The sequence below is a fragment of the Micrasema longulum genome, unplaced genomic scaffold, assembly GCF_059751315.1.
Source record: "Micrasema longulum isolate JH-2025_06_02 unplaced genomic scaffold, ASM5975131v1 h1tg001438l, whole genome shotgun sequence".
In the NCBI taxonomy this organism is placed as follows: domain Eukaryota; kingdom Metazoa; phylum Arthropoda; class Insecta; order Trichoptera; family Brachycentridae; genus Micrasema; species Micrasema longulum.
In genome coordinates, this window is record NW_028278624.1 from 1 (window position 1) to 22,475 (window position 22,475).

The 22,475-nt window shown below is 31.6% G+C and overlaps 1 protein-coding gene across 1 annotated transcript in view; it reads left to right on the plus strand.

The window, feature by feature from the left end:
* Positions 1–224: 224 nt before the first annotated feature.
* LOC148275375 (popeye domain-containing protein 3-like) overlaps positions 225–22,475 on the plus strand; it is a 40,724-nt gene continuing 18,473 nt past the window's right edge. Inside the window, exons 1-3 of the mRNA XM_088235785.1 lie at positions 225–405; positions 971–1,102; positions 10,649–10,756. Of these exons, the coding sequence (XP_088091911.1) occupies positions 340–405; positions 971–1,102; positions 10,649–10,756 (306 nt within the window). The 5' untranslated portion in view covers positions 225–339. The remainder of the gene's footprint in view (positions 406–970; positions 1,103–10,648; positions 10,757–22,475) is intronic.

Sequence of the window (22,475 nt, forward strand, 5' to 3'; positions counted from 1 at the left end):
ACAGTGTGAGCAGCGGTCAAGTGGCCAAAGAGCCGCATGTGTCTCGCGAGCCGCAGTTAACCGACCTCTGCTCTAGGGTCCCAAGAGTCGGGGGGCCCCCTTTTGGTGACAGCAAAATCAGAATCACTTGGGAAATGATAATGATATGCAAATAAATATTTATTTTCTTTAAATTTAAAATATTTATAATTGTAATAATATTCAACCTATTGTTTCTATCCAGCCTTTCTGATATACTCTGTGTGGGCGTGGCACGTGATCTGCGCACCGGATGTGTTCACGTGGAATTTCTCCTTCTTTCTCCTCAATATTGGGCACGTGGTGTTCATAATATACGACATGCGACCCGTCAAGTTCGATCCTGAGCTAGAGGAGGCTTACCACAACCTCTTCGAACCGTTCAAGGTAAATTTTATCTAAAATAAAAACACGTTAATTTTTTTCTGACCGCCAAGTGGTCTAGTGATTGGCATACTCACCTTACATGCATGAGGTCTCGGATTTGATTCCCGACATGGTTGGCGTGAAAAAAAAATATTTATTGAATTGTTTTTACACTGCAGAGTTTGACACCAGTGATTGTTGTACTAATGCAGTGCCCCGTGTACCATTAGGTACGGATCGGGGGATTATTATGATTTTTATAACATAAATTTGAATAGTAAATTAATTTTTACTTAAATACATCTAATAACTCTAAAAATGTTTTGGCATACTTTTATACGTTCTTATTCAAACAGGCTATATTAGCAAAAACGTTTTCCCGGTAAAGGTAGAGATAGCTTAATTTGTTGTTTAAATCAATAAAAATCCCGCCTACAAATTTCAGAGACAATATTAATTAAATACCGGCGTTTTTCAAACCTAAACTTATATTTCAATTTCACTGGCTCAAAAAAAAAAGTTTTTTTTAAATACATAGCTAGGTAGCTACAATTTGAGATTTAATTAAATGTATTTATTTTCAAAGGTATCAAGACTGCAGTTCAAGAAAATGGTATCTTCGGAGTTTGCTCAAATCATGTCTTTACACGCGGGAGAAGCGTACGCCATGCAGAATCTAACGAAGACGGATAGACTTGGCTTACTTTTGTCAGGGAAGGTAAGACATCTCAATATAATTACACCTGAAAAATATTCGTAATGTTATTGGCGCGAAGCATCGATCTTCTTTTTTTTACATAGTGCCACTCGACGGAGATTGACTATCATCATGGCAATTTTCGTTTGTCCGCAGCCGTTCAGAATAATGGTTTGATGCTGCAGTGAAACCACTGCCTTATATTTTATACAGAACACAAAAATTAAAATTGAATTTTTCTCAAGCCTGGGTATATCGTGATGTAATTCACCACTGTAATTGGGCCTCCTGGCCTGTTGAGGTGCAAAAAAAAATAATATTTTATTATATTATTATTATACAGAAGATACGTCTTTTTCCTACACTGCGTTTTCCTTCAGCTTTTTCTCAAAATCGTATTTAAAATATTCGGCATAAAATGTCCATAGTACCTCCCCTCACTTTTTATTCTTAATAGGAACATCGATAAACATTTTGATATCATTGCAATAAACAAAATTATAAATTTGAAGAACATTTAGAGTTTGCAATGAAAATTAGATGATTGTTCTTAAAGGATATTTAGTTTCATTTTACATATTTTTCTTCTATAAACTGCACATGGATTGTAAATTAAATGAATGTTTCGGATAAACACAGAAAAAAGTTTTTATAAATTTTTACATATCTGTGTTTGATTCATTTTAATCGTTCATTTATTAAGTCAAATGCAGAGTCTAATTCATACATTTTGACACAAAATACAATAAAATGCAATATCTTTAACTTAAACACATAACAAAGAAGACATAAATATAAGATAAATAATATCGGATAAAATACAATAATATGTTCCTATTGAAAACACAAATCAGCAACGGAGATCTTATTTGACATGAAAGCCTCACTCCAAAGTAAACTAGATTAAGAAGAATGTACCAGTCTGATCATTTTGCTGATTGGTCGTGTAAACTAAAAAACAAGAATTTTTTGAGTATGTCAAAATGTTTGCAGACAGGCTGGATTTCCTCCCTGAGGAGTTATTCAGATCTAAATTTGTTGCAAAAGAGATGAGAGGAAATGTGGATGTTTGAACATAGAGGAAATGTGGATGTTTGAACATTGACAAAATGGTGAATGTTACACAATGTGTAAAGTGGCCACTTAAACCAGCCAATGACGGACCATAAGCCCTGTAAATGCCTAGACTTCCATATTCCCTTCTCAAAAAGGTTTTCCATCTCTGTTGCTAGAAATTTAGATCTGAATAACTCCATAGGGAGGAAATTCAACCTGTCTGCCAACATTCGAACATACTCAAAACATTGTTGAATTAATTAACTGATAAAAAAAAAGAGGTCTAAAAATGAGAAAATTATTTAAGGCGTTCCCTTGTAGGTAAATTGGTTCATCCAGATGAATCGCAACCCCATGATAAAGGTTTCAGCTCCTTAACTTTATAAAAGTCAATAGATGTAAGAGTTGAGAAAATGTGGATGTTTATACATGGGCAGAATAGTGAATGTTACACAGTGTGTAAAATGGCCACTTAAACCAGCCAACGACGGATTATAAGCCCTGTTAATGCCTTGACTTCCATGTCCCTTCTCAAAAAAGTTTTCCATCTCTGTTGCAACAAATTTAGAACTAAAAAGCAAGATTTTATTATTTTTATCTCAGATTGCTCCTAAAATTGGTACCCAGTTGTAAAACACTTATGATAAAAATGTGAGTCCAGCTTTGAATATTGTTGTGAATAATTGTAAAATAAACATTGGACCAACATACCCACATAAACAATAATTTATTTGTTTTTATTTAAGTTGGTAGTATTAAATATTTTCCTGATTTTATATTTTATATCATTTGCCTACACGCCTCTTAGGTTATGAAAGTGGTCACGCGATTAGGAAATATTTATTAGATTTAGCTTAGTAAATTGAGAGGCGTTCACTAGAAACTTTAGTACCAATTGATTTATTTCAAAACTAATAACAACCTTGTTATCAGTCTAGAAGCGAGCCAATTAATTATTTACAGTGAACATTCATAAAACACTGCACATAATAGAGAAAACAAAGCGTTTCAGGCAAACAAACTAATCCTTACACCACGGGGCCGACTGATTTGTACTCGATTTTTTTATGCGGGGTTTTTACCTGAGAGTAGCATTTAAATAAATAAAAATAATAAAAAAGAGTTACATAAAAGTCAATGCACCCTCCTGATTAAATCGTGTCGCGAAGATTCAAACGACCATGACCAATGTTTTTTAACGTGAATGTTCATTTAAATAAACATCATCTAAATTTGTTGCAACAGAGAGGTAAACATTTAAGAGAAAGGAATATGGAAGTCTAGGTATTTACAGGATATTTAAATATTAGCAGATTCATTAATGCTACACAGTGTGTAAAGTGGCCACTTAATTTCAAGTCATAAGCTCTGTAAATGCCTAGACTTCTACATTCCCTTCTCTTAAGTGTTTCCCTCTCTGTTCCAACAAATTTAGATCTAAATAACTCCCTAGGGAGGAAATCTAGCCACTGCAAACATTTTAACATAATTAAAACATTGTTAATATTAACAATGTTTTACATATGTATATACCTACGAATTTTAAAATGTATGTGCATAAATTTAAAAATATAACTTACCATTGACCATGCTCGTATATAGAGTAAATCCGTTCCCTAAAAATAAATATTTTTTATATACTATTTAATATGTAAAAGGTGTATTCAAAACCTAATTCCCTAAAATAATCATTACATGCATATAAAACATACTGGAAAGACGTAACGAAAAACCTAGGTTAGAATTTAAAAGCAACGAACGATAAAAAATACATAATTTAATATGATTTTATGTTTAACACATTTAAATAATTAATCGTTATTTTAGTGTGTTGTAAAATAATAATACCAAGTTTTTATGAGTTTTTTTTTACAGAATTTTAATTTTAAAGGATATAAATGTCATCTTATTTCAGAATTAATGAAATATGTATACACTACTTTGTTTTTAGCCACTTTTTCTTCTATTTTTATTCGATCCTCTTTATCGAGTTGTAATTAACTAATGATAATATCCTATTTGATTTTAACAGTGATTACTAAATTTTATCGAATAAATATACATCGAAACATGTGAATCTAATAAGTCAAGTCTTTTCGATATGTTGTTCTAGTAAAGATGGTAAGCGTAATGTGAGATGGATATGATCTTTAAAACTAGACAGGAGTGGACCAAAGAAAACATTGTTTATTTGGTTATTTTTTAAATTAAAAAAAAATATTGATTGACTTTTTAATTTCTGAAATTTTCAAGTCATTTGATTTTAATAATTTATTTGAAATGTTTTATTTTGTGTTGTCAAGAACGTTTAATGTTGTGTCTTATTTAATTATGATTATTCATTATCAGATGGTTTGCAAATTCAGAAAAAATATTATTATTTCTGCACCTTAAGTGTTTTTTAACTCTAATATTATAAACAATATTTTGAGTTTGTCCACATTTTTGTAGACAAGGACTGGATTCAACTCCCTAGGGAGCTGTTTATATTAACATATTACAACAGAGATGAAGAACATTTAATAGAAGGTAATATAGAAGTCCAGGCATCTACAGGGCTTATGACCTGTCAATGGCTGGTTTAAGTGGCTGGTTTTCAGCTCTTTAACTTCACAAACATCAACAGATAAAATAATTGAATGAATATGATGTTCAAATATTAGGCAGATTTGTGAAGTTAAAGTGCTGTAAAGCCTGGCCACTTAAACCAGCCATTGACAGGTCATAAGCCCTGTAGATGCCTGGACTTCTATATTACCTTCTCTTAGATGTTCTTCATCTCTGTTCTAATATTATAGTTTATTTTAGTTTTTCCAATATAGATTGAAAGGAAATCATGACAATTTTATTGGTAACTTTATGCTAGATTTATTATATTCAGGGACTTTGTCTTTCTGATTTTTTATCAATGTTCCTTTGATTGTGTAGAATGCAGGTTTAATGTTTAACGGTAGGGAATTAGATAATTGTTTAGATAAAATGTTATTTATAAAAAAAAATCCACCTCCATTATTATTGGCAATTATTCCATTATTATTGGCAATCTGTTTTTTAATATCAACTTCTTTTTTTAGAATTAATATTTGCTAGTAGAACATAAATTAACCTATGAGTCATTGAGTGGAGTGCGGAATGTTTATGGACAATGGGATGGTTTGAGGAAATATAAATAATTGTGTCAGTCAAGAAAGTTTATTTTTTCATCCTTTTCTATTTCTTAATTTAATTTAATTTCTTAATGAAATGAATTTAAGACATTAAGGAATGTCTGGAGTTCTAGGTCTGTTTCTGTAAAAAGGCAAAACATATCGTCTACGTACCGTCGCCATAATATAGTAGGTTTCAGAAACAGCGGATTGTTGAAAAATATTTATGTCTCCGATTTGTTCATAATTATGTCAGCAAGCAGTAGACTACAAGGCTGACCCATTGATATTTATTCGAAAATATTTAGTGATCACTGTTAAAATAAAATAGGGTGGAATTCATGTGCTTGGTGTTACAAACACACAGAAACCAAATAATACATTCGACACTCCAAAATGTGCCTGTGGGTCAGTGGACTAGATACATCCACAAAAAAGTTCGGAAACGCATCCAAAGGTTCAAATGACAAAAAATGTTCATTGTTGGGATCCTTTAAAGTACTATCCCAATTACGGCTCGTATCACAATGAGACGTTAACATTTACATTTAATTTTATCTACATAGTAAAATAAGGTTTTCTGTACGAAAAATATAATGTTTCTAAACACATTTAAAACGAAATACTTTGATAAAGAAGTTTGTGTAGCTTTAAAACGGTCGGTAGAAAAAACAAAAAAATAGTGGTTAAGAACAGAGTTGTTTTATATTTATTTTATTACATAAGTTAAAGCTTTAAATACTTTTAAAGTATTTAAATATTAGAGTAGTGCGTGCTTTAAATTATCACATTTCCGTATATTAGAGTTGAAATTAAGCGAATTTTTTTTTGTTCACTAGCGACATTTATTAAAAAATAAATTATATTAATATAGATGCGTATAACACCAGCATCATATTCAGCGATCATTTTGAAAATTTGGTATATAAAATGTGTATGTGGTAAATTCAAACTATTCTTATTTCTTAAAAATTAATTTAATATCCTTGGCATTATTGATGCCGTACTCGAAAAATTGGATTTTAACTAGATTAATGAGATTCATAAATTCAAAAATTTTTGAGCGTAGTTATAAAACTAGGAAACATAAAAGCCATGTATTTAATGCCCTAGCAATTTCTCAGGAACGCTATGCAAGAACGTCATTTTGGCACGAAACATATTCCTCGACATTAAGTCTGATGAGACCCATCTCCTGCCAACAGAAAGCGCAGCTTTCGCTGCCAAATCGCAAGAGGATTATTTTTATTTAAAACTTAACTGCGATATGTTTAGCTAATTTCAAGACTAACCAGCGTAATCCAACTTATAAATACAGTTACATGGTTCGTTTTCTATCCTTGTGGATAGAAATGGGGTAACTTTGGTTTATCTTTGACTCGAAGTAAATAAATTAGGCTAAATTTTTATCAGTTCTGAGTGGTGACTGAAATAATAACGCGAATCTTTTGTACACAAAGAGTTTTTGAAAAAACCAATATACATTTACCGTTCATTACACCAAAAAAATGTTTTTGCAGTGTGCAGATCTGAAAAGAGGTCACAAGACAATTAAAACGAATCCGGATATTTCTGAGTGGTCAAAAATACCTACATACATTTTCCTTTAACATAAAAAAAAAAACTTATAAAAAAGTGTTCAATATTAATTAAACATTGGTGTTACAAACACACAGAAACCAAATAATACATTCGACACTCCAAAATGTGCCTGTGGGTCAGTGGACTAGATACATCCACAAAAAAGTTCGGAAACGCATCCAAAGGTTCAAATGACAAAAAATGTTCATTGTTGGGATCCTTGCCTATATGTACGCTAAGATACCGCACAAATCGAACTGGGAAAGCGATTGTATAACCTTTTGCCGGTAAGTTATGTTTTATATCTTTGTCAATACTTGTTTAAAATAGCTATTTTTAAACATATGTTTTAAATTCGTGAGTTATTTCTTGTCTCTGTCCTGTTTAGTTATTCGGGCGAAAACGACAAACAAAGGTGACGCGTATGCGAAAGAGAGTGACATATTGAATAGAACTTACAGTAGACCGATGTAAATAGTCCGTGTTTTTTACTATGCCACGTATTTTGCTTGCCAAAGTCTACGTGATAGGACGTGACGACACTTGCTCCCTCCGCTTGTCATTCCCTTTCCTTTGGGAACCACTAATCAGCTCGGATTTATATGGAGTGTCATCTCTATATATTATAATATTTCAATATAAATATAATAGTATTGTTACGCTACTTCTTATGTTACAAATATTATCAGCATAATACCCACGCTTGTTTGCTAAACCAAATTCATCGTACATGGTGTAGTGGCGGCCTCCGTGGTGTAGTGGTCAAGACGCTTGACTCACGTACGGAAGGTTCCGGGTTCGATTCCCGGTGAGAACACAAAAATTAAAAATGTGATTTTTCTCAAGCCTGGGTGCTCTGTGATGTAATTCACCACTGTAATTAGGCCTCCTGGCCTGTTGTGGTGCAAAAAAAAAATGTAACAAATGTAAAAAAAAAAAAATGTACATATGTCGATTATCTGTTACACGGAGGTTAAGTCTTACGCTTCAGGTGCCAGTCCAGGGTCAATAAAATTTTTCAGTTTTAAACCATCAGACAATAAATATTTTATGCCGACCATGCCAGGAATCGAGCCCGGGACCTGAAGCATGGTAAGCGAACGAGCCAACAACCACACGACGAGGCGGACTTATCTCCAACCGATTTACTTTTTTAGTATTGTATTTTACACACAGAACTGTAGTCTTCATCCGCCCGGACACGGAGAGTATACGGTAGGTATATTACATAATACGCATGAATTACCTTCTCGAAAATGGCACCCTTCTAATTTCGTTCCAACCCCTTGGATTATATAAATCAAATATTACACACACACCTATTCGTTACACTTTCGTACCCCCTCGCTTTAACCTTGGTTCGATTATAACCCAAATAACGGTATGGACTCCTGAATGTGAGGTTCGAGTGTTTCCATCAAAATAACATATTACAACAGAGACGAAGAACATTTTAAAGAAGATAAAATAGAAGTCTAGGCATCTAGAGTGCAGGGCTTATGACCTGTCATTGGCTATTTTAAGTAGCCACTTTACACATTGTGTAACATTCACCATTCTACCCATATTTGATTCCTTCAATTCTTTCATCTGTTTATGTTTGTGAAGTTAATGAGCTAAAACCTTTATATGCGGGTGAGATTCATCTAATTGAATTATTTCACCAACATATTAGGCAACGCCTGAAAACTTTTTTTTTAAATTTCTTTAATTCTTAATGGACCAGCCAGTGACAGATTATAAGCCCAGTAGATGCCTAAACATATATATTACCTTCTCTAAAATGTTCTTCATCTGTGTTGTAATATGTTAATATTAACAGCTCCCCAGGGAGTTGAATCCAGTCCTCACTTTGTATTATATATAAATACTCGTACTAAAGTGGTATTAGGGAGAAATTATTTAGGTAATTAATGTGTTGTGTTTATCAATAAGAGATTTTGTTTACCAAAAATATTTTTTTCGATGAAATCATACAGCGCACAAATTGACAAGTCAATTTGTGCGCTGTATGATATTTATGAATCGTCTTTCTTTAATTACATCGAATATACTTTTTCAAAAGTCCATGACGCCCAGAAAATAAAGTTTATGTCCAGTTTGTTCTTTTAGAAGAAATTCCTAGTCTTAAATACCACAGAAATATAATAAAATATCATTATTTTTTTTATTGACTTTTGATGATTTCGTAAGTTACGCTTGACATGTGTTTAGTTTATTTTGTTTCGTTACTAAATACTTATGCAAATAACGTATTAGTATATGTTACTGCACACGCACACGCAGCTTGTTCATAAATGTACGCAGAAATGTGGCACGGTCAAAAAATAAACGATGGAAAATGCTTAGTATAGTTATACTAGGTCGTAAATATTTTTAGAGTAACCTTTTTCTTATACTTCCGTATTCCTTGGTATAAGGAAAGTTTATAAGACCCTACAGGTAATAAGACACCACAGCTGTAAATACGACATTTCTCTTTATTGCTTAGAACAAAAGCGTTGCTAATTTTTGATTTGATTTTTGGTCTGACAACAAACGTGACAGATGGTTTCAGTTTGCGCTTGTGATTCTCGACCTGAGTACTTACGGCCCAGTACCGTGTTGTAAACTAAAACATATGTTTCGGGTCTTGACCACGAAACTTCAAAACGAAAATACCTCCTACTTTTATTTGAAAATTGAAAAACTCAATGTTTTTAATGTAAAAAAAATATTATTAAATTTTTAAAATTTAGACGATTTTTAATGTCTTAGACTGGCAACCATTCCACAAACCCCTACCCTTCCTCTCCTTAGTCGCTTCCATCGTTCGCGTCCGGTGCGTATCGCTTCGTTGGTCAAATACCTATGTTGTCATTTAAAAAAAAAAAAAAATTTGAAAGTACATCATAAAAAAAATTCCTCTAAAGTTCGCGGTGTGGCCCTGAAAAATGTGTTTACGCTGAAACCTAATGGATTGGGTATTTTGCAACCAGCTTGTAGCTACTACCTCATCGTCAGCCACTTTTGACAGCTGTGGTAGTGAGTGTACTAAGCTATGTCCAGAAAGAAACCAATATTCAATTATCGTACCAACTTCGAAATCCATTCACCTATATCCAGAATATATAGGTATGGAAATAAGTTCGAAAAAATATTTGATATTTTTCATACAAACTCTGTAAATGCATTAAAATGTAATCTCATTCGTTATTTTTTAGAAAAGGAATGAATTTATTTAAAAAATATTAATAAATTTAACTTTGTTTTTTTTGGATACGTATTTTTGTTTATTTCTTTATATATAAATTGTACATTTGTGGTTTCATTGCCAAATTCCCACCAACTGATAATATAAAGATGTTATTAAGATTAATTAAGTTTTCACATTGATCCAAAAAACGTATTATTTATAAAATCTTATTGTAGCATTATTTTTCTTTTTCATTAAAACCCAGCTAAATACTAGTCACTTTATGTTTATGTTAAATTATTCTCAATTTTTATTTGCTATATTTATATTTAGAACATAAGGTTTTCTCACTTCAATTTGTTATCTTTTATTTGTCATCTTATATTTGTAAGTTTCTTTTTTACTTTTTTGCAGTTTAAAAAAAATATAAAAAATTACTAATTTTTTTAGTTTTAATTATTTAATTGAATTATATAGTTATATTGTATATTACATAATGAATTGTTCACTGCTGTGATTATTTCTGTAAATTTTTTTATTGTTAAAGGTTCTTTGAATCGCTGATATATAAATAAATAAATATTAAAATAATATTTCTATTTTGACCAGGTAAATGTCATCGGCGGGACCCAGTTCCTGCACCCGATACTACCCTGCGAATTTCTCGATTCACCCGAGTTCGAGTCATGTCGTGCAAATGTTGATGAAAAATTCAAGGTACTCAACTCTCTCCTCACCCTTACATTTGTCTTTTGAAATGTTTACTCTAGGGAATTAGCTCTACCCTTTACTCTGCATTCAGCTTTTAATTAATAATGCAATTAAAATTACATGCATTCCTTATTCCGAGCACGTAATGTTATGTAGTCAACATAGTTTTACAGTCCGTAAGACTTAAGGCCATAGTATTATAATGTAATATTATGTAAATATCAAGACTATTTCATTCCGCACGATACAACTTAAATGTTCAGGCAATTTTTAAATTTCTCATTTTTATAGTTCAAATAATGTACTTAATTCCGAAACTACTGAAATTACAAAAACTCTTTATCTTTACTAATATTTTCTACTTTCCTATAAAAAATATAATGGATTCATGTTAATATTTTTAAATGTTAATTGCATTTATGCAGGATATTTCTTCATGGATTTGATTATTTAGGATAATTGCTGATTAATGTTGCCTGTTAAGTGGTTTATTATATGTATATTTTTTTATTTATTGTCATTATATTCATTTTACAAAAACATACAGTCACCAACGATTTAATGATAAAATAAAAAAAAGGTTTTAAGACAGACCAGTGAAATTTGTAAATAAAAATCGTACATTTTAAATTATGGATCAACAAAAGAGTGTGTTTGAAAGCAGATGAAAATGGTATAAAAGAAAAGCAGGTGGGGGCGTATCACAACTTAATAGAATAAGTCTTATTTTTTTAAAATTTATTATAATTTATTTTTATACAAATCAAAGAGCATGTTAAATATATCAATAGATAAAAAAAAAATAAAGTTTGAGCAAGAATAAAAGAGAAAAGAGTATTGTGCATAGTTAGTGCTACAGACTGGGATATGGAATAAATATGTATTTCTTGTCACGCGTAAGGGGACATTAAAATTATTAAAATTGTTAAAATACAGTATGTGAGTATGTTTCATATATACATGTCGATGTGCGTATGCATATGTGTATATTTTACACGTAGGTGCTAGCCTTCCTTACGCATGTAGATGCTTATAAAATCACCTACATGGTATGGATTGCTAGCTAGGCCAGTATCAACCGTATAAAAGCTTCCCTTCGATAAAATAACCCACACATATCATATTGGTCCCAGACAATTAAAAAGTTCGTCTTCAAGCAGACTATAACAGAAATCTCCATTCAAGAAATTCCAAAAAAGGGGGACTATAATGAAATAAAGCAATAAATAAATATTATATAAAACTTGAGTGTCTGAAAGGTAAGATAAATACAAATAAATATACAAAAAAATACTGGATGGCCTGCCCCCTGTGTTCACCGTTCTAGCTCAATCAAAAGCAAATAAGACCGTTTGCCCCGGTAGGCAATGTATACGAAACAAAAATGTTACTATAGTCCTTAAAATAAAGCTTGATTAGAATGATAGCTGTCAAACTAATTTCATTAGTGATGGGAAATTACTGATAACTGATCAAATGGATTATATCAGTTATTTCATGCAATCATGAAACTCTGTTTCCGAAAATTGATATAAAAAACGCAAAAACAAGCCTATTATAGCGTGTTTAACACAATTTCTCACCAAAAAATTAGACACTTATACTTTTTCCATGAACAACATCAAATGAATAATGTTTTTATTCGATCAATTTACATTGACGTTACATTGATCTCTAACGTTTTTGCAAATTGATGTAACCTTGTAAGAACGTCGTTAATAATAAGGTTTATTTTAGTTTTCTTTTAGTTTAAAAGCTGATTTTTTACATTAATGTTGATTCATGTTTCAAGCATTGTATATAAAAAAAAAATTAACACGCCAAATACAAATGATTTTTTGTGTGTCCATATAAATAACTCCTTTGACTTTACTACAAAGTTATGTCGTCACTTTTTCTGACAATTGTCATTTTAATCATGTTACATTTTAAGGACTATAGCTTTATCATTTTAATAACTATGTTGAGTCATGCAGACATACCATTGATTCGATTGTAACATAACCTCACAAATATGAAAACTTTGACAATATAAGACAATATGTTTAATAAAAGTTTTCAAAATATAGCTAAATATTACGAACACTCACCTGCTACAGTTCAGTTTTCTTGAATAATATGTTAAAAAAATACAATAAAACACCTGATGTCTGCTGATCAAAGTTTTTATAGCACCAAAAAGTAAATTTTGTATCGTTTAATATAACAAAATTGATTATGGGCAAGATTTAGAAGAGGGAGTCCAAAACCTTAGCTATGTGTCGGTATGCCCCCCTGTTGGTTTTGCCTCAGACTTACTCTAATATAGGTAGGTACATGCAAATTATATCACTCATAATCATATTGAAATATTGATTTTTAAGCTGCAATACTTCATTTTTCCTGGACGAGCACCTAAGCCGTTAGACTGATTGATTACCTTACATTCATTTAACAGATAATCGAGCTTAGCTGCATTTGGTTTACCAATGCAGTGCCTTCTGCACTATTTAGTGAGGAAAGGGAGATGATGATGACGATAAATAATTCTGACCATTTGTGTTATTTATTCAGCAATGAGCATGAACTAGTATACAAGAAAAAAGTTAAATAAACTTAATGTTATTATATATTTGTATATAACCACTTAACGACTTTTCTATGTCTACCGGTTTCGAGACGAACCTGTCTCTTTGCATACAAAACCCACTACACACCTTCACCGTTGTTTGCACAAAAATATAAAACCAACACGACATGCATTTTAATAAGCACATGCACTGATTATTTTTTTCTTTTTTTTCTTTTTAACATATACATTTTTTATTTTTGCTGGTGGTTTATCTAAACTGTCTAAACTGGGGATAGCTTCCCCGTTCTAAGGTAGTAAATTATGTATTTTATAATAATATTAAAAATTAATTATAGTTTTATTATTATGTGTGCTTTTTTAGTCTTAAAAGTAGATAATAAATATCCAGGGAAAACATAAATAATACCAAAATCTTTATATTCTAAGTCCTAAGTCATTACTAGTAAAACAAGAAATCAGCTTACGCCCTTCTACATCGGAAACCAATTTCTCTGACTCCCTCCGACCAACATGGATTAAAAATGCAGTCAACACCTTCTTCAGCCTGGCAATCCCACCACATTTCCATGAATTTAGGATAAGGTTATAAATTATAAAGATATTCTATGTTGTTTGAGAAATATTTGAAAAAAGGTAGAGGGGATGGAGAGAGGGGTATGTTTAATAGGGGGACCATTACAGTAAAACATCGGATAAAGGACTATATTAAAAGTTTGTTTGATTATTGATCAAAGGAACATTATTTTTTAAAGCTTTCCTGATGTGAAATATTTCCATATTATTTACTTTTAATCCTTTATTATTTGTATATTTTAACTTCTGTATTTTTATTAAAGGCATGATTTAAATTGATAAAGCGATTTGCGAATTCAGAGAAATTATTATTGTGAAGACACCTTATATGTTCTTTAACACGAATACCAAAGTTTTTTGATGTTCTTACAACGTAAACTGAACGACAAGAATAACATTTTAATAAGTAAACTCCTGAATAATTAAATAAACTATTTTTATCTTTATTATTATTATTTATTTATTTATTTAGTTCTATGTAACATGGTCTAATATATATTTACAACACAATATTTACATCTATACTTATTCTAACATTATTCATCACTATTATACACTTAGTATCCTAATTTATAATATTAACTGTTTCATATGTACATTTTCATTAATTATATTCACTATTTACACTATATACTACCTAATATTTTTCACATGTATACTTTTTACATTTAATTTTAAATATATTTACATTAATTTCATATTTTATGCTTCTGGCATTTCTTCAAATACTTTTATTCCCTTGTACATAAGGCAGTTCTGGGACATTGCTTTTGATTTCTTTTCCAGTCTTATATTTTTAGATCCTCTTATTGCATAGTTATGAAAGGACTCATTATTTTTAAGTTTATTTTGAAAATATCTCGGAACTATTCCTTAAATAATTTTGTTTATTATTAAGCAATAATTTATTAATATTGTTATTTGTATAAAAAGCAGGTTTGATATTTTTTGGTAAAAATTTGGATACATGATCTTAAAACCGGTAGACATAGAAAAGTCGTTATGCTTTAATATATTAGACCACAAAGTTAATACTTTGAATATTAATAATTAAATAAACGTTTAATCGTATTATTTATTTATTTTATCAAGAAATATTATTTATAGGATACAAAAATAGTACGAAACAAAAAAGCAAACGTTTCATTAATTAAAATACCATGTTACTTACGAAAAGTTCACCGTTTCGTGAACAGTTCGTGCTTATTGAATGAGACATTAAACGGAAAGAACTTTGCAATAAATAATTCCATAACATAACACACACGTCGTTTCCTTTTATAGGAAAACGATGGCATGTGACAAAGCAACAAGTTGGCTTCAACAAAACTTAATACGGTATTGCGTGGGAAATAGTTACTGTATGAGTATGAAAATTTGCGGATTGTTTTGTATAAAAGTTTTAAGTAGTGGGGATTTAGCTCTTTTTTTTATTTTTTAAAAATAAATACTATTTGAGTATGTCTTAATGCTTGCAGACTGGCCGGATTTCCTCCCAAGGGAGATATTAATTTTTAAATTTATTTCAACAGAGAGGGAAAACATTTTCGAGAAGGGAATATGGAAGTCTAGGAATTTACAGGGCTTATGACCTTTCTTTGGCTGGTTCAAGTGGCCACTTTACACACTGTGTAACATTTACCATTCTGCATAGTGTGTAAAGTGGCCACATAAACCAGACAATGACAGGTCATAAGCCCTATAAATGCCTAGACTTCCACATTCCCTTCTCAAAAAAGTTTTCCCTCTCTGTTGATATAAATTTAAATATGAATACTGTTTATTATTATTATTTAACATTATTTATTGTAAACCTACAAGATGATTTTTCGTGGACATTTGCAACATAAACCAATTTATTAAATTCACAAGAATCCACCATACTTCTCTCTTTTATTCAAACTAATAAAATATGGTTAGTAATTTTAGTACCGAAAACGGACTATTTAAATTTATCAAGTTTTATTATATTCTTGAATACTGGCCACAATAAATCGTTGCTATTTTGTTGGTATTCCTATTTAAAACCATATTTTAATGTGTTCTACTAAAATGTGCGAGAAATTGAAAGCATTTCATGATTTTTTTAAGGATAGAGCTGTGTTTAACTTTAATTTTCAGCAACTTAACTTTACTATGTTGTGGTGATTGAATACATGTTTATTAAGCTAGTTTTGTATCAAATGTAATTATTTTACTAAGAAATTATCTTTTTTAATGGGTGCCAACTAAACAAAGAAAAAAATGTACAAAATCAGATATTGGGACTGTGCTAATAACTAACATGATGTAGTGTTATTCGTGAATATTTGAATTATTGTCACATGCCAATCAAAATTTTACATGCACTGTTGATATTTTGTTTGTTTATTATTTGTGACAAATAAAGTCAATTATTTAAACATGAGTATTAAAAGGATAAGCTTATTTATAAAAAGAAATACTGCGAAGAAAAATTTATTTAAGACATTGTTTTTAATAGAAAGAGCGTTTCTATCTTCACCTGATTCAGATTGAGTTATGCTTTGTCTTTTTGTAATAATTTTAAATCTATTCAATAATTATAAAAAATACCACGACTTTAATTTTTTTCCATGTACACGAAAATTTTAAAGGTGCCAATAACTGACAAATTGCTGTGCCAATTAACAACTGTAGGTGCCAATAAATGGCTTAAATAGTATATTTTAAATCATCTTTTTTATCTTTCAAAAATGAAAAATTCTCTTAATTTCAATTAAAAGTTTAAAATCAATTAACATTTGTTGATGCAAAAAAAAATTGTTGACATTTAAATAATTATTGTTTAATTTAAAAATAAATATTGACTCAATCGAAATGCTTCAAGTGCCAATCATTGGTGGTTTTACCCTACATTAGTGTTGACGAATATTCTAAATAACACGCTTAAGATATTTTTATCATCATGTTTTTTTATCTAACATATATTGTAACGGTAAGTTTGGAAGCCACCAGATCTGTTTATCTAACAGGATCTATAACAGGGCTATGGATAAAACCGAGAAACTCTTTTCAGTTATCATAGAAAAGGGAAAAGCGACGAGACCACGGGATGTGTTTAAAAGATTGATTAGGATATCCGGGGAATCAACAATATTAAAAACAAATAATTTTTCATTAAATTTACCATCACTTGATAAAAACTGCGGAGTTCAGTGATCAGGGATAACCCAAGAAAATTTTCAGCACTAATGGATTGAAGTGAAAAAATAAATTTAACCCTCCTTGAAGGGAAAGATTCCTATCGCGATTCCCAATCATCAAGAAAGCATTTAAAGACATTTTTTATCATTTTTTTTATCATTTTTATCATTTTTTATCCGATTGAGATATTTCTTTAGTTAGGAGTAGATGGACACCATCAACAACAAAGGAATGCTTTCATTTTAAGTGTCAATTCGCGAATCGTTGCTGAACCTCCAGATTCAAAGGAGATAAGCCCGTTAGACTTGGGAGTGCATCGATCATGTTCTTTATACTCTAGCAAGAGCCAGAAGAGTTGGTTTTTGTCCACTTAAAATAATTTGCCAAAATATTGCAACTCAGTTGAGTGTGCCCTACGGCCAGCTGCATAGCACACAATGCATTAAAAAATAGTTTTTTAATAAATTGTTGATGTTTCAAAAGATAACCCCAAGCTGGCTCTGGCCAAGCGTGCAATTTTGTGGAAAGCCCTCTTTCTCGAATTCACGGCTTTTCTAGTTTGGGAAGTATTAAGAAAATTTATTTTAAGAATAACACCAAGGTTTGAAGCCTAATTTAAAGCTCAAATAGAAGAACCAAGGTATTCGATAGCAGGAGGACACACAAAGTTACCCTTTAATCGTAAATATTGGGATTTTTGAAGATCTACACTTAATTTGTTTCCAATACCCTCATCGGCTACTGTATTTATCACTTATCTGCGTCTATTACCCATAATCAAAATACATCTATCATCAGCAAAAACCTCGATCATACATGATGAAGGAAGGGGAAGTTCTAGAAAATCATCGAAGAATACATTCCACAAAAGTGGTCCCGAAACAGAGCCTTGAGGACATCAACATGAAATCTCACGTGATAAGAGTGCACTTCCTAGGGAATACACAACGTTTTGATTTGAGAAATAACTTATTATAACTTAAATAAATTTGCAGGTATTTGTCGAAGTCATACCTTGGATATAATCATTGGCCACATAGCATGATCAAAGGCACCTGAGATATTAAGTAATTTAATTAAGACATATTTTTTGATTATATTTTTAACACAATTGCTTATTGAAATGATGGTGTCTTTGGTATAAATATTGGATGTAAGCCCAAATTGCCTAGCATTTATTGGCAGAGTTACATTTGAGTAAGACACAAGTCGTTTATTTTTAGTCATTCCAGTATTTTTCCTAGAATAGGCAAAAGGGTGATTGGTCCATACGCTTTAGGATCAGTACTTGGCCGATCGCTGCGTTTAGGAATAATTTCGATCAATCCCGTTTTTCAGTAATCGGGATGACACTTTCGGAATGACAACTTTTAAACATGGTAAGGAGTTCAAATGGGGCTAAAGATCAGCACCTTTGTACAAGCGCGGGATCAATTTTATCTAGACTAGATGCTTTATTTAGATTGAGATTGGAGATGATTTTTCCAAGTTCTAATGAAGAGACAGGTGGTGACAACAAAGTCAATGGAAATTATAATAAGTGTTCTCTGATCTGTTTATGGTGAAGAGAATCAGAAGTTATGTCATTTGTAGAGGTAAGTGAGTCAAGCAGAACTGAAGCCGTGTCCACGGCAGTGAATGTAATGATGCAGGTCAAAGGATTTTTTACGCCAGTAATGGGCTTATCTTGCAAACTATTATTGGAAATAAACTTGCATGACATAAAATTGTGCGATATGTAAATCTTCTAATAAGATATGAAAACAATTCACCATATTATGTGAATTCTAGTAGCAAATATATAAATTATCTTATCAAGATACATTACAATAAAATAGTCTTAATTATGAATTTCAGTAGTAAATATATAAGTTATCTTTTCAGAATACAATACGAAAAAATATTGTCAATTTATAACAAAACAGATTATAGATATTTTCTAAAAATAAAATTAAATGGTATTAAAAAATATTTACAAGATAATTCATTATTCGTCATTCATGTAAGCGTTCGAATTATACCACAGAAAATGTTCTTGGATGTTACTAGTGCGAACAATCAGTGTGAAGAAGTACTTCATTCAAATAATTTCGCCAAAATGACAAGAAAGATCATTTAAAATGCTTAGATCAAATCGGAATATGAAATTTTCACAAACTTCTCCTCGCTTCGACTTAAGGTGCATGCCAACTCCAGGGCTCCAAATGGTGGACACCGGCATCGAAAATCATAGATTCCTTTAATAAAACCATTAAAATTATTTCTAATTGGTCCTGACAGAATTTGATTGAGTCACTGTATTTGAAATATGCTGATACAATATAAAAATATATGTCTTGGAAGATTATCTCGACCACAGATAATGTTTGTGATGACAAACGGTTTGAGAATAAATATGATGTGTGTGGATTGAAGAAGAAAATCAAAGCCAATAAATATTATAGTGAAATTAATTTGGCCAATTCCTGTAGTGAACCCCCAAATGCTTATGGTTCTTGTACAATAATCAAATCCAGTTAATAAGTAACCGGAACTTTTCTCACTTAAGCGGTAGTGGTTTTGGCACGCCTAAGGTTCAGCTGACCTAATTTAACAGCCATAATCGATTTGGCCTCTGAAGTCTCTTAGTAAGGCCGCTTTGTACGCAGGGTAGTCTTTATCTTCGGTCGGGTGATTTGCAGGCCGATTGAATTTTGTGCATGTAGCGCAAATCGGGATATCTTTATTTTTAGGACAGTCATCACGACTGTGTCCTGTTGCGCAGAGGGAACATCGAATTGTTTCTTTGAAAAACTTAAAGGAGCGTCCAATCATTTGACACTTTGAACAGATTGTGAGCCCCGAGAAGGCGTGTATACTACAAACAGCCCAGTGAGTGGAGGGGTAGAGGAGCTTTCAATATAATTTGTGACTACAATCATTAGGTTTCTCGCTCATTCCAATACCTGTCAAAAAATATACCTGTAAAAAAAAGACTTTTTAGAAACTTAAGTTATTATGACAGATGGTTAAAAGTTATATTTAATCATGATTTAGTTGCTGGAAATCACTAATTTTATTTGATCCATTCCTGTTTGTAGGTAAATCGGCGATGCATGTTTTCGCTATGAATGATTGTCGGCCTCGGTGAAATTATCTGTAATCATGGCGTTGGTAGTAGCAATTACAGTCTTGTTTTACTACTTCTCGAAGGAAGTAGTTTTTTATTGCGCACAATAATCATTTACCTCGGCCAACAATAATGAAGACTTCCAAATGTTACAAATAACAGAACTCTTCTGTTTTTTTACAAAAACAATTAAATTATGTATGACGATACTGATTTCGGGATAAGCACGGGCATTATAAAAATAGTATTACCTGGTTTTTTATTTATTTTGAATCTGGACACACATAAACATATTCTCATGTGTTTTCTAATAATAACAATGTACATATTTAAATTATTGTAAGTCATCAAATACATATTTCTTAACCTTCTGTTTGAATTTTGATATTAGTTAAAGTTTGAAAATTCCTGGTGGATGTTCATTGTTATGTATTTATGAAATAAATGGCGAGCGAGACCCAAATCCACAAATTTGGAATACCCAGTGACCTGTTTCATCGCTTTTGCGATATCTTTGAAACCGGAAGCTGGTAACTTTTTTTTGGAAAAACGTTGAATTTCACGGGCTTTATGGGATGGTGCCGAGTCTTGTTGAAACGTCCAATAGTTTCTGCCGATTTTTTTACGTGCCTATGGTAACAACGCATCATTTAAAATCTTTTCACGGTAGATTTGCTGATTTATCTTTATTTATCTTTACGGCCCAAACCATCACTGATGCAGGCGCTTGCTTTCGCAGAACAATTCGCTGGTCTTAATTGTATTTTAATTTGCACTGTAACCATACACGATCGTTTTGTTTGTTTATACATTGCTGAACAGTAAAAACTTTTTTTTCAGAAAAGACCAAATTTTCTAGCTCGCCACTAACGTGCAAGTGTTTTAACACCTTTGCTCTTGCTGGGCGAACTGCCTTTTGTGCAGGTGTTAAATCTAGCACTTTTTGTATTTGTAGGGCTTCAATCGTAGTTAATTTATTAATATGCGCCCCATGTTACGAGCACACACATCGAGATTTTTCGCCAATTGAACTGGGCTTTGTTGTGGATTACGTTGAATTCTGGCCTTCATCTTTCGAACCATTTCTGTCGATGTTGCTGTTTTTGGATGTCTACTTTATGACTTTTTTTTATGCTCCCAGTATCATTGTAACGTAAAATACACAAACATTTTGTTCACATGTAAATGTCGTAGCTCATTAATAATGGCTGGATGCGATTTTTCAGCCACTGTTGAGTTTGAATTCCATTTCGATAACTTTTTAAAACTGTGACGTAAAACAATATGCTTCGGTAGAATTATTAACAATATAACAGACTGGCACGTGTCAAAACATGATGGCACTGGCATTATCCGTTTGGTTGCTACAGCAGCGTAAAGTTGGTAGCACTTCGAGCGCCTACCCCTGTATTTATAAAAAAAAACAGTAAAGATAGAGAATACACAATCATATGTTAGTAATTTAATATAATTATTTTTAAGACCTTTTTACAGACTGCTGCGCGGTAAATACACGACTTCTCAGAGAAATAACGCGCTATAATTATAGATATACCAATTTCGCTCTGTTGCATAGAACAAAAGCGTTGCATTGATTTTTAGTTTGACAACAGACGTACAACGGTCGGTTTCGTTGCTGAGCTAGCGATTCTTGACCTGGCTACCTACGGGCTATTACTTCGCTGAAAACTGTAGCTAACTTTGTGATTGATAATCTAAGAATGTCCTTGAATTTTTCGTTCGGATAGGCGTCTCTAAAGCAGTAGCGCGTTATTACTATGAAGTTTAAATACATAAATATATTGTTGCGGCTCAAGTTTTTGACTATTCTATCTCCTAGAGGGTAATGTCTGAAAAATAAATTATTTAAAATATTTATTTCAAATTTATGGATTTACTATAAGTTGCATTTTTCTATTATTTCTAATATAAACTAATTTATGTTTGAGAAAAATCACATTTATTTTATCTGATCTCACCGGAAATCGAACTCGGAACCCTCCGTGCGTAAAGCAAAAGTCGTAGCCACGTGGACTACACCACGTGGACCGCCATTATTTATAATCTTGTAATAAAGTTACGCCAAGGCATAGTGGTAAAGTAAGGATGGGAATACCATCCTAATTATAGTTGTTTTAATTTCACCACTATGCTTGTAAGGCCCTATATGTGCTGATTTGCTCTGGTGTACCGAGTATCTTTTTTGCGTTTATTGCTGTTTGACTTCCAGAAATTATTTTGTATGTCCGGTGAAAGCACTCTCTCTCTCTCCGCATAACCGAAAACCGTTTTGAAGACTGCGGGTC